Source organism: Leptodactylus fuscus, chromosome 8 (assembly GCF_031893055.1).
Source record: "Leptodactylus fuscus isolate aLepFus1 chromosome 8, aLepFus1.hap2, whole genome shotgun sequence".
NCBI lineage: Eukaryota > Metazoa > Chordata > Amphibia > Anura > Leptodactylidae > Leptodactylus > Leptodactylus fuscus.
The window spans coordinates 42,096,639-42,110,571 of record NC_134272.1 but is presented as its reverse complement, the minus strand read 5'-3'; the positions used below and the strand labels follow the sequence as shown (position 1 = coordinate 42,110,571).

The 13,933-nt window shown below is 45.0% G+C and overlaps 2 protein-coding genes across 2 annotated transcripts in view; one reads left to right on the top strand and one right to left on the bottom strand.

Annotated features, from left to right (window-relative positions):
- The window catches only part of LOC142217007 (actin-related protein 2/3 complex subunit 1A-A), a 248,285-nt gene that overhangs the window by 157,601 nt on the left and 76,751 nt on the right, over window positions 1-13,933 (top strand). The window lies entirely within an intron of this gene.
- Window positions 1-13,933, bottom strand: part of ARPC1B (actin related protein 2/3 complex subunit 1B) — a 34,873-nt gene that overhangs the window by 16,877 nt on the left and 4,063 nt on the right. Inside the window, exon 2 of the mRNA XM_075285163.1 lies at window positions 1,710-1,775. Coding sequence (XP_075141264.1) covers window positions 1,710-1,773 — 64 coding nt within the window. The 5' untranslated portion in view covers window positions 1,774-1,775. The remainder of the gene's footprint in view (window positions 1-1,709; window positions 1,776-13,933) is intronic.

Genomic DNA, 13,933 nt, shown 5'->3' with positions numbered 1-13,933 from the left:
CAGAGCGGTGGGGGTTAGCAAAGATGGCTGATCCGGAGCGTTGAAGAGGTAGCCTCCTGGAGTATCGTTAAGGTGAGGGGCAAAGTGGTAAAGTATATGTATATGAGATTGTGTGAGGTTAGGGGCGAGGCTGTAGGGGGCAATATGAATTTTGTGGCTTGCTATGGTCCAAAGTGAGTGAGATTGCAGAGATGGTGATGTGAGTTTGGCTTTTGTGGGGGTCCTGGGAAAAACGTATGTGCGCTATTGTGACGAAAAGTAGCCTATTGCACAATCCAGTGTAGTAACTATGTTTGTGGAAAATTTCAGCCAAATCGTTGGAGCGGGTTTTGCGTGATTGAGGAACAAACATCCAAACATCCAAACACACAAATCCACAAACATCCAAACTCACAAACAGGATGAGCTGGAAATCCTAAATAGATTATTGACAACTCCAACAGTATTAATAATTGTAATTTCCTTTTTTGTTCCATAAACTGTTGTATGTATGAATGTCTGATGTAATAAATAAATAGCAATATGAGAAGGCCCATCAGCTTATAAGACATCAAAATCTAAAGGCTTTAAAGGATTTAACATCGTATCAAATGTATTATCATCTATCCAAATAGCTGCTCATTGTTATGGCTAAAGTAGTCAAAGTGCAAAAGCCACCAGGACAGGGTTTCAATTTGTTGGATTTCAAAGATCTCAAATAGACAGGGCTGAAACAATAGTTCGCATGGGGAAGAATATGCAAACAAGTTTTCCATGATGGAAAAAGGGAAACTGTTCTCCTATAGCAAGGTAGCTCCCTTTAAATCAGTACCTGACTTTCAAGAAGCCTTGTGATATGACTTGGGATGTATACTAAACCAGAAAAACCCTTCCAAAGGGTCAACACTCCTTTCCATAGTATATAACCAGCATAACATCAAAAGAACATCAGAAATACCAAAACATACCATGTTCCATCTGTATGGGTCACATCATAAATAATATATTACTGTAACCATTGTCTTTGAAGTATATACTTGTGTGCTCCAGTCCCAAAAGCTATAGGTGTGATGTGATGACATCACTCACATCGCACTTGCAACTCCCTGAACCATCTGGGATAAGAGACTGCACAGAACAGCAGGGGTGAGTATCAGTGTTTTATTATGTTAAACTTTGTTGGCAAATGGAGGGGGTACATTAAACTGGTGGCAGATAAAGGGGACGATTAAACCGGGAGGGATAGATGGAGAGGAGACATTAAACTGGGGGCAGATGAAGGGGGACATTGCACTTCATGGCTTACTGTTATGTGTGAATATAAGAGAGTGCTCTATGCTGAGATACTGGAAAACAAGGTTCCCATATATGTTCTTGCATAAAGGTCCTTAGCTGTTTATGTTTACACCTGGTATAATGAGTTATTCCATACATGCAGCAACATACACCGTGAGATGGCAAAGACTAAGGGACAGAATAAAAACTTCTGCAGTTATGGCTGGGTGGTAGTGGAAGCTCAGTGAAATAAGCTCAGTGAAATAATCTTGCTCTGCATATACAGTATTTCTCAACTTGCCTTCACTAGAACCAATCCTGGCAAGATGCAAGACATTTATAGAGCACTTCAAAATCCGCCCGCAATTCAGTCCTACTGATATCCCTTTTTTTGCACTAAACATTTTAAATTCCATAAAGCTTGATATTGATAATATAGTCATTTCAGAACTTACGTGTTCTATCTTTATTCCAAGCATGGCAACTTATTGGTTCCAAGAGGAAGCTGTGAAATGCCATTCCTATAAAAAAAAAAAATTAGATTAGATAAAAAAATCATACCATTAATTGTTGTTTTGTCAATAAGTAACCGCTGGAGAGCATCAGGCTCTAGTTTTACAGGACATGTGCAGGTCAATCTTGGTGTTATGTCTTATGTAAACATAGGGTTAATTTATCATGTGCTATTGAGGCAATGTTGCTGTTATTTGTCACAGATTTATCAAAATGTTGTACAATGTTTCCTCAGTTCTTATGCCAGCCGCGTGCGGGAGTGAGAGTGTAATGAAACACAAATCTCAGCATTTTAAGAAGTCATAATTCACATCTGTGACTAATCATGACTAAGCAAGAAACCAATCGCACTTTTCATGGGCCCCCTTCATTATGTTCCACAAAACAAACACTTACACTCACCTTCCAACGCTCCCCTCTCTCCGCTCTCACTCCACTCACATAGTTGTAGGCCCGATGTGACGTCATCACATCGTGCCTACAAATGCAGAAGCCGGACCGCAGCGTTAAAGCAAGAGCTGAGCTGCTACAGCTCCTACTTTAATCGCCTATGTATTCAGCTCATCGGCGTCTGATGGACGCCATTAAGCTGAAATCAGGACAGGCAAGTGCTGGGGCGGGCAAGTGTCGGGGGGCCCCCAGAGGCTCTGTGGGCCCCGGCACTTGCCCAACTATGCCATAAGTGGATGCCGGCCCTGCCTGGACTGGCCTATATGAGAGCAGGTGAATCCCCTGTGGGCCTTTGATCCAGGGGGCCCCTAGATTCTCATCCCCTGAAAGAGTGATGTATAGTGCAGTACATTCACTACACTGCATAGAGTGAATGCCCATATAACAAAGTGGGTACCCAGTTTTTTATATAGATGTATTAGGTGGCTAAGATTACATTGATGACACTATCACTGCAAGGACCCCCATCATCTTTCTTGCAGGGCTAAGTGGGGAGAGGGGACTTAGTCTAAGGCAAGAGCAAGTCAGCAGATTCCTGAGAGGGCCACAGAACAGAAACAATGAATTAAGGAGTTAGGTGTCATTCTAATACTGAAAATGTGTGTCAGGGCAGTTTTAGAAATTTGTGAATGGGAGCAGGGGCATGACTTTAGGGGGTGCAGAGGATGCAGTTGCACTGGGGCCCAGTAGCATTAGGGGGCCCATTAGCACAGGTATCAGTATTGAGATTGCAGCTTTCTTCTGGCCCATAAGCCAAGGAGACCCACAGATTACTCTAACCACATTAAGGTTGATTAACGCCTTAGCACCTAAAACCATCACTATCAATAATTCGTTGTAGGGATGAGGTGGGGGGCCCTGGACAAAAGATTGCACTGGGACCCACAATACTTTAGTTACACCACGAATGGGAGGCATGTAATATTTGTATTCATCCGTATAATGGGCCCCTAGAATGAATTCTAGGGCGGGACTTGTGGTGTTGGTAATATAACCAAGAGTCAGAGTATCAGCAGGGGTGGCAGACTTATGAGACTTCTGGTCCTCTGCTGCTCTTTGCAAAGCAAAGCATTGGGGAAAGGAGGGACCTGCATAGATATTAGTAAATTAGCTTAACCAGTGCAAGAAATATTTTTTTTTCCCCTGCATAATCCTTTAAATCAGAAATACACAAAGAAATAGATAACTCACGGGAATGTAGTTTTGCATGTATTACTGAGACACATCTACTGTGCTAAGGAGATGAAAGAAGCCATTTATACAGGAAAACATTTCCTTCCTCTATCCAAACCACAACTTAATATTCTGAGATCTCATACTGTGCTGAATTAGCCTTCACTTGTCCAAAGACGTCTAACATGCATTTTATGCTTCAGCTAAAGACTAATTCCAGCGGAATCCTAAACATACTAAGATCCTTCTATTACAGACTTCAGTAACTCAACACTGCCATTTCATATACAGTTAGGCAAATTAAGACAAATACTAAATGCTAAAGTTAAAATAATTGAGATTCATAAACCCGTTTAAGACAATCCACCTTTAAACTTTTAGTGTCTGTATATATCAATGTATGTTGTCTCCTGATTAGTATGATTTTACATCCCAAAATTTAAATATCATATCAATTTATCTATCTTTCTGCAAAATACTGAAATACTGTATATACTCGAGTATAAGCCGTCTTTTCCAGCACATTTTTCATGCTGCGCTCCTCGGCTTATACACGAGTCAGGGTCCGCGGAGCACAGAAAACTGGAAGGACCTGGAAGGGGGAGGTCCTTTAGTGCTACTGCTCTGTGATTGGATTGTCATGAGGTTCACGTGACTGTGATGTCATCAAAGGTCCTGTAGCCACTGATATGTAACATCTGCAGATAAGGTTGAGTCTAAATCCTAGTAGCTCCGCCCACACCAGAGTCTGATCACATGGTCATGACGTTATCAGAGGTCCTTTAGCACACTAGAATTAAGCATCTACCCTGCAGACAGATGAGTGGCCAGGATTCATTGTGTCTTATGGAAGATGTCTGTTGTATGGAGGAGAGGAAGCTACAGTAACGTGACACACACAGGGACCGTCCTTTAGTTACTCTGCCTATTAATGTCAGGCATTTGGGGTTATTAATTTAGTTTCAGTAACTCCATGTGCCTAACATTAATAGCAGTTAACCCCATCATGCCCCTCATATTAACCCCTGTGTGCCCCATATAAGGGTTACTAATATGTGAGACACATGGGGGTACTAATAAAGGACCTTAATTATGAAGATACCTAATTATTACCTCCATATGTCCCACATATCAGTAACTCTTATGTGAGGCACACAGGGGGTTAATGTGAGGGACATGATGGGGTTACCTGCTATTACTATGAGGCATATGGAGTCACTAAGCTGTAATGCACTTAACCAGGCTTTTTATCTGCAATGGTGGATCCCCCCCCCCCCCTTCCCGGTTTATACTCAAGTCAATAAGTTTTCCCAGTTTTTTTTTTTTTACTCTCTAGTCTCTGATCTCTCTGGTCAGAGACTAGAGAGTAAATCATAGAGGATTGGTTCACAGCAGCTCTGTTGCATTGCTGGACCCAGAAGGCAGTTTAATAAAACAGATTATGCCTGGATTCAAGCCCCTGGATTAGCGGTACCAAAGTATAATGGGATTTTGTGCACATCCACTGGTCAATATGCTGCAGGAGTTTTGTCTTTATATTTCTGCCAAGGATTTTACAAAAAAAAATCCATAGCGAATTTAGTTAGAGAAAAGGTCCTTGTAAATCCTATTAATATTATAAATGTGAAAGTTTGTGAATTTGTGGGTTTGTGTGTTTGGATGTTCGGATGTTTGTTCCTCAATCACCGAAAAACCGCTCCACCGATTTGGCTCAAATTTTCCACAAACATAGCTAATACACTGGAATGCGCAATAGGCTACTTTTCATCACAATAATGCACATACGTTTTTCCCACAACCCACACAAACATCCAACTCACATCACCATCTCTGCAAAATTACACACTTTGGCCCATAGCAAGCCCCTAAACTTCACATTCCTCTCTACAACCTAGCCCCTAACCACACACAATCACATTCACATATACTTCAGCACTTTCACACTCACCTTCACCATCCTGCAGGAGCTGACCTGTTTCACTCTCCGGCTCAGCCATCTTTACCAACCCCCACCACTGGGAGGATCCGCGGCTCCGCCCACCAGACTACTCCACTCTCTTCACACACTGTCATGAACATGGCGGCTGGCCGCATGGTTCCATACGCTGCTCATATGCCGGCCGCCACACGTTACCTCAGGGAAGCATACCATACAGCAGCGGAACCTGGCCGAACACGGCCAGCCACACGTAACCCCCGTACTCTGCGGCTGGGAATACAGACGCCTCGGGTAACACCACGCATGACTGCTGAAGCTGCAGCCGCGACACACACAGCTCCCTGGCATCATCATGGTAAGTGTTGTGGGGACACTGATCGGCAGGTTGCTTAGCGGAGGCGGGGGGTCCTTGGAATCCCTTGAAAAATCCCATTAAAGGTTAAAGCCTCATGTTGCGGAAATGCAGCTTTTTTGTTGTAGATTTTGCTGCTATTTTTCGAGCCAATCAGTGGCCACGTGCAGCGGGGACTACCACCAGAAAAAAACAATGGAGCTGCAGGACCGCGCTGGGAGACACCAAAGTCAATTAAAAAATAACATTTTATACTGGACAACTTCTTTAAAGGGGCTGTCCAAGATAAATTAACAATTCCTAGCTAAGTCCCCATGCCACCCCCTCCCCCCAACTTTCTAATATATATTTTTTTACCCATTTTCTATAGTTTTTCAGCAATATATGTAGGTCATGTGACCTACATATATTACATTTTTTTAACTTTCCTTGGATGTAGTGTATCATCAGTATAATCAATAGTCTGACCCATTATGTCAGTGTAAAGGCCTGGTCCCCCCCAGTCTCATTATACTTACTATTTCCTCTACACCCGGGCAACGTGTCATCCAGGGAAGGCCGCCTCCTCTTCTGCTGTGTGCCAGCCCTCCATACACAATAATGCCTGGGAAGCTGGCACACAATACTTACATATCTTCTCTTGCCTCTGGTCTGGAATTGAACCGTGACGTCACTTCCGGAAGTGAAGGACACGTCGAGAAGAGTAGGAGACAGGAAGACAAGTAAGTATGATGTGGTGGGGCGGAGGAGGGGTAGGCTGAGTTAGTTAGTTGGGAAGGGCTAGTAATGGGCTATTACCTCATTAATAGCACTAACAGACCGTTTAAAAAAAAAAAAAAGATTTGTCCAGAAAATCCATTAATAAAAATGTATACTTATAGATATGTAAGTTAATTTAAAACCTGCACCTGTAAACTAAAAGGCTGGGTTTATACTGCACCTTTCTACACAAAAAAAGCAAATAAAATGTATGGATTTTTTAAATAATAAAATGCATTCATTTTTGAGCATTATATAAATCTACCCTAAGGCAGAGGTCCCACATTGCAGAAACACAGCTTTTATATGGCAGGTTTTGCTGCATTTTTTTCAGCCAAAGCTAGGAGTACATTGGTAGAAGTATAAGAAGCTTCCTATATATTTCCCATTGCTTCTATAGCCATTCTTGGTTTTAGGTCAAAAAAAAAAAAAAAAACCATTGCAAAATCTGCAACAAAAAAGCTGCATTTCCGCAATGTGGAGCCTTAGCCTAAGTGTCCCTTTTTGACAGTCCAAAAGGTTAAAAGTGTAATGGGCTTACTTAAAGAGGACCTTTCATGGTCCGGGACACAGGCAGTTCTATATACTGCTGGAAAGCCGAAGTGCGCTGAATTCAGCGCACTGTCAGCTTTCCCGATCTGTGCCCCGGGTGTGGAGCTAGCGGTCACGGTACCATAGCTCTTCACAGTCAGAAGGGCGTTTCTGACGCTCTGTCAGGACCGTCCTTCTGTACAAGCAGCGCCAATAGCGCTATGCTTTGAGACCGGGGAGGAACACCCCCTCCCCTCCTGACAATACTCGTCTATGGACTGTGAGCAGAGGGAGAGGTGTTCCTCTCCACTCACACAGTACAGCGCTATTGGCGCTGCTTGTACAGAAGGACGGTCCTGACAGAGTGTCAGTGTCTGACTGTGAAGAGCTACGGTAGCGGGACCGCTAGCTCTTCACCCAGGGCACAGATTGGGAAAGCCGACAGCGCGCTGAATTCAGCGCACTGTCGGCTTTCCAGCAGTATATAGAACTGCCTGTGCCCCAAACCATGAAAGGTCCTCTACAAAAGAAAAAGAAGTGATGGCTTATTCTCACATTTGGTATGTTGCAATGTTCATAGTGTATCTGTACCTGTAAAGTTATTTTTCACTAACTTTCTGTCTATTCAGTCTATTTTCAGCAATAATTTGTAACTAGTGCACGACTTTATAAATACAAAAATGACAAGTTTTAACTTGTTAACTCAGACAACCACTTCCTCATCAGAAATGTTAGTACTGTCCCTTATATAGCCAAGACAAGTATATGTAATGGTTAGACTTCCTGTTCACACATTGTAACACAGGGAAAATTCATTCAGCACATCTATATCTATTAAAGGGTAGTATTACTGGCATTGTGTTACATATGGCAGATAGACCTTAGTGCCAGTCTAAGCACCAGGATCTACAGGCTCTGCACTCATAAAAAATAATGCTTACCTGTATGTTCCATGCAGAGTTAGCTATATCAATAATATGTATGCAGGTGACCCAGAGACCTGAAGTTTTGCTTTAAAGGGATCCTATCTTTCAAAAAAACCCTTTTTTTTAACTAACACTTCGGAATAGCCTAAAGAAAGGCTATTCTTCTCCTACCTTTCATTGTTTTCTCCGTGTTGCCGTTCGCTTGAAATTCCAGTTTTTCTCAGTATGTAAATGAGTTCTTTTGCAGCACTGGGGGAGGGCCCCAGCGCTCAAACAGCACTGGGGACATCCCCAATGCTGCGAGAGAACTCTCCAGCGCCGCCTCCATCTTCTTCTGGAACGAGGTCTTCACCGCGCCTTCTTCCGAGGGTGTCTTCTAACTTCTGGGCCTTGGGTCTAGGGCAAGCCCACTGCGCATGTTCACGGCCACAAGAAAAATGGCAGCTTGCACAGTATTGTAAGCGACCATTTTCTCGTGGCCGGCGGGCATGCTCAGTCAGCTTTCCCTAGGCCTGAAGCCTAGAAGTCAGAAGAAACCCCCGGAAGAAGACGCCGTGAAGACCTCGTTCCAGAAGAAGATGGAGGCAGCGCTGGAGAGTTCTCTGGCAGTATTGGGGACGCCCCCAGTGCTGCAAAAAAACTCATTTACCTACCAACAAAAACCGGGAACGGCGGTGCAGAGAAGACAACGAAAGGTAGGGGACGAATAGCCTTTCTTAAGGCTATTCTGACGTGTTAGTTAGAAAAAAAAAGTGTTTGAAAGATAGGATCCCGTTAAGTTTCTGCATGCTGCCTTCCCTGCTGCCTCTTCAGCACTCTGATGCCACCAAATTCTGCATGTCCATAGAGTAGAGTGGAAATGGTGTGTTACTAGGGGAGTGTGAGGCCTTAGCCAAGGGGTGAGTTTTCAAATTCAGGTCTTTTGATGCAGTTTTTAAAGTGAAACCAGAAGTAGTTTGAAGAAAAAGAAGACCTAGCACATGTAACCCCCTCACAGGAGTTACTAATGGTTATTTGGCCATAAAAGTGCCTTACATGTTATGATTGTTTGTATATGTTGCCATGTTCATACTGTGTTCATTTATGAAATGTTGTTAAGCTTTTGTTCTCTGGTATCACTGGTCCTGGTGAGCTGTGGACTCCATAGCAACACACACTATAGTGGTCAGATCTGTAGCTGTAACAGGAAATAGTCATAGCAGGGAGAAGAAGTAGTAATCAGTAAGCAGCCAGGGAAGAAGAAGCAAGGAGAAGTGTGGCAGTAGCCATCTTGTGTTTCAGACACTGTGTGCTGTGAGGATTGCCACAGCAGCAGCAGGGCAGTGAAGCTGTGTGACAGCGCCCTGCATCACCATCAGTAAGAGGACAGGATTAGATCAGGCTAAGCAGAGCTATAACCCTGGCAGCCTGCACCTACCTCTACAAGGTAACTGAACCCCTGCAGTAAACCAGCAACTGGATCTGCAGACATCTTAGACTCTCTGCTAATACATGGGAAGGTGTCAGCCAGCTACAAGCCACTGTGCCACAGCTGACTGCTACAGGACAAGTGAACCAGCAGATGCCTGTTACAATAAAGCAGTGAGTACTTCAACTGATCCTGGCCTGGACATTGCCTTCTTTGCAGCTAAGCCCTGGGCAAAAACTCTTTGTTGGAGTGGAGCACTGGCACCCACATCACCATCTCCAGCCCAGGGACCAGCGGGTGTGTCAATACTCCAACTGGTGTCACATCTAACTGACTCTGCCTATTACCCTGTGCACCTCTCCTGGGAGTTCTGGTGCCTATAAGGTCACAGTGACAGTCCAGCTTACTGCACAGTTCTCCCGGGGTGGTCGCACACATACCACATCTTTAAATACATTTGCTGCATTTATGATTGACACTTGTTTTTGCGTTAAAAACTGGATAAAATATCTGAATACGGAAACACACCTTTGCATCCATCCAGGTTAGCCCTATGCAAACTGGTCTAAATACAAGGAAGGGGATATTGTCCATTGTGAGTGCAGCTGAACTATTTACTTAAGTGGAATGTCTGAAACAACAATTTGTGGGCTGAGTTGCTAGTTGTGTATGATGTGAGCAGACAATACAACTTGCTTAGTGATTTGGCAGGCTGTGGACAAGCTTTACAAGCATATTTAATTACTAACTAGAGGAGTGTATGTACTTGATAACTGGCAGGAAGGAACTGAAGAAGAGACAGCTGACGCCTGGTAATAATGGCCAGTTGGCATAGCTGCTGTGCTGGTAGTGCTGGATAATGTTTATCCCAGTCATGTTCTAGCTCATGTTAGTATTCATGTAGCTGCTGCTTACATGTAGGTTGCTGATAAGCAAGATCAGATACATACGGCATGTCATCACATTATAATCTCACTGTGGTTGATATCTAATTATGAGAACCACTGTTACTGGTATATTTATTTTGCTTACGCTAGGTTCACACTATCTTTCGGGGACTCCGTTCTTCATTCCACTTAAAATAGGTGGAGAGAGAAGTTCTACAAGCAGGACATTTCTCTCTGCTGATTTCAGTATAAATTTTGCGGTAAACGAGCGAGACAATGGCACACCCCATTATAGTCAATGGGGTCCTCAGGTTTCCGCAGTTACTGACATTTTAAGTGGATAGGGTTTCTGTTTTTTGGGTTCCCAAGCAGACCTGAAGAACAGAAACTGAAATGCTAGTATATAGCACCATCCACAGCATCTACAAACTCCTTGTACATGTTGCCCTTGGATTCTAACCTAGGACTCCAAGATTGCAAGCACTGCAGTGTGTCGTACCAAGAACAAAGCTAGGCTGTCTTCCTTCTGTGACAAAAATTAGGTTTTTTGCATCTGCCTTAGAAAGTAATCAAATCTCTGTGTGCTTAAATTTGTACTTCAATGGCTCAGTGATCTCTGCCCTGCTGCAATGATGCTGGATGGATGACCTACCCTCTCCTATCATGAAAGTTAGTCAAATTATTTCGGTGAGGATACAGCAGAAGCTGTACTGTATTCTACTGGGCATGCAATACTAACAAAGCCTAGCCATATTGACATACATAGACTTATACATTTTATACGTGTGGGCACTACTGTGACTTTTACTACTGCATGAATGGATGCTAAAGAATAGCTGCAAAGGAATCCCAGGTAAAGTTTCCTTCTTGAGGAACATCTATAACAAAGGATTATGTAGATAATCTTGTTTCCCTTAGTCCTAACAGCGGCACAATGTGGGGTATTTCGTGCCCCTGTGTGCTGGTAGGACAGGCGGAATTTTAATTAGCCATGTATTAATTTCACATGGCTTGTTCCCTTTAAGAGGGCACAGATACCTCCCCCCTGTGCGTAAATAACAAGTAATAATACATACATTCCAAAATAAACAACAATAGGGGGGGAATCCTTGTGCCGCTGTTAGGACTAAGGGAAACAAGATTATCTACATAATCCTTTGTTCCCTGTCGTCCCTACCAGCGGCACAATGTGGGGAAATAGCAAGTAATCCCCATAAGGGTGGGAGATTAAACACAAGCAGAATGTAATACAGTGCGCCCGAAGGCAGTAGCTTCTGAGCCATACCGATCAAGTCGGTAGTGCTTCACAAAAGTCAATTCTGAAGACCAGGATGCTGCTGCACAAATCTGGTCCAAGGTGAGAGCCTTGACCTCTGCCCAAGAGGTCGATACTGCCCGCGTCGAATGGGCCCTTAGGACGGTCGGCGGAGGTAAGTTCTGACTCACAAACGCCAACTTGATTGCTTCCTTCACCCAGCGAGAGATGGTGGCCTTAGAAGCCTTGCGGCCTTTATGGCCCCCTACATAATTTATTAACAAGTTCTCAGATCTCCTGAAAGCGCGTGTGCGCTGAAGGTAAATCTGCAGGTTCCGGACTAAATCTAGGGTATGCCACCTCTCCTCCTCAGGGGAAGTGGGTACGGGAAAAAAGGTTGGCAAGCAAATGAGCTGACTCACATTCGCCCTAGAAGAAACTTTCGGCCTGAATCCTGGCAGAAATCTCAACTGAACACGGTCTTCAAAGAAGGCAATGTAAGGAGCTTCCGATGAGAGTGCTTGAAGCTCCCCTACCCTTTTTGCCGAGGTGATAGCGAGGAGAAAAGATACCTTATAGGTCAGCCACTTTCGATCCACCTCCTCCAGAGGTTCGAATGGAGCAACACAAAGTGCCGTTAGGACCTTGCTGAGGTCCCATTGGTGGACAGGAGCAGAAACTGCTGGTCTCAGCCTAGTTGCCCCTTTGATAAAGGTGCTCACTAAAGGATCCTGAGACAACCGCCTCCCCAGATAGGCGGACAAAGCGGCTACATGTACCTTCAGGGTAGAAGCTGCAAGCCCTCTGTCTAGGCCGTCCTGAAGGAAATCCAGGATCGCCCTCACAGGGGGATCGGAGGAGTCCACTTCGTGTTCCGTGCACCAAGCCTGGAAAATATTACCGATCCTACGGTAATTCTTATTGGTCGAGGTGGCTCTGGCGCTGGCTAAAGTCCTTAGGACGCCTTGAGACAGTCCTCTATTCCTTAATAGGGACTGGTCAACCTCCAGGCTGTCAGATTGAATCTCCTCAGATCGTGGTGTCTCAGCTCTCCTTGTGTCACCAGATCTGGGAGGGGGGGAAGCCTCCAATACCTGCCTTGACTCATCCACATGAGCTGGGCAAACCAAGTCCTTTTCGGCCAGAACGGGATTATGGCAATTCCCGAGACTTGGTCCTGTCTGATTTTCATCAATACCTTGGGTATGATGGAAACTGGAGGGAAGATGTATATCAGCCTGAACCTCCATGGGATGGACAGGGCATCCACTGCCAAGGCATTGTCCTCCTGGTACAGAGAGCAGAAGGTTTCCACCTTGGCGTTGAGTCGGGTTGCCATGAGGTCGACATCCGGAAGGCCCCATGTTTGGACAATCTGATGGAATATGTCTTGATTGAGAGACCATTCTCCTGATACAGGGATACCCCGACTCAACTGATCCGCTACTATGTTCAGGGAGCCCTTGATGTGAACAGCGGATAGGTGGGTCAGATTCTTCTCTGCCCACGTGAAGATCAAGTTCGCCTCTCTCAGTAGGGCTGGAACCCTGGTGCCGCCCTGTTTGTTCAAGTATATTACCGTCGTCATATTGTCTGACCGGACCTTGACTGCCTTCCCTTCGAGAAAGGGGGCGAAGTACTTCAGCGCCAGATAAACTGCTTTTAGCTCCTTCAGGTTGGAGGTTCCTACCTCTGGATTCCTCCACAGACCCTGGACAGTCCTGCCGTCCAGGTGGGCTCCCCATCCCGAATGGGACGCATCTGTTGTCAACAGGGTCCAACGAGGTTGAACTGAGGACCTTCCGTCTTTCAGGTGTCTCCACCATCTGAGGGAAAGACGGGTACCGGGAGAAAGGCAGATCTTCCTGTGCAGTCCCCGTGGAGATCCGTTCCAGGCTCTCAACACTTCCATCTGAAGGGGACGCAAGTGCCATAAAGCCCAAGGGACCGCCTTGGCTGAAGAAGACATCAGGCCTAGGACCCGCATGGCGGTGCGAATGGTGATCCATCGGGACCTGAGAAGGCTCCGAACCGAAGCTTCTATTTTTGCTCGCCTTGGACGAGATAGGAAAATCTGCATGCTCTGGGAATCCAGAACAAACCCCAGGAATTTCTTCCGGGTGGATGGCACTATTTCTGACTTCTCCCAATTGATCAGCCAACCTAACTCCTGGAGGAAGGCGATGGCTATCTGGAGGTGGTGATGGAGAATTGAAGTAGACTGAGCTTTTATAAGCCAGTCGTCGAGGTAGGGAACCACGAAAAGGCCTTGAAGTCTGAGAGCGGCGGCAACTGGTGCGACCATCTTGGTGAATACATACGGAGCTGACGATATGCCGAATGGCAGAGCAGTGAACTGTAGGTGCTCTCTGTGACCAGCCACAAGAACGGTTATACGTAGATATTTCCTGTGTGGCGGGAAGATGGGGATATGTAAGTAGGCATCCTTTAGGTCCAGGGTGACCATGACCTCGTCGCGCAATAGG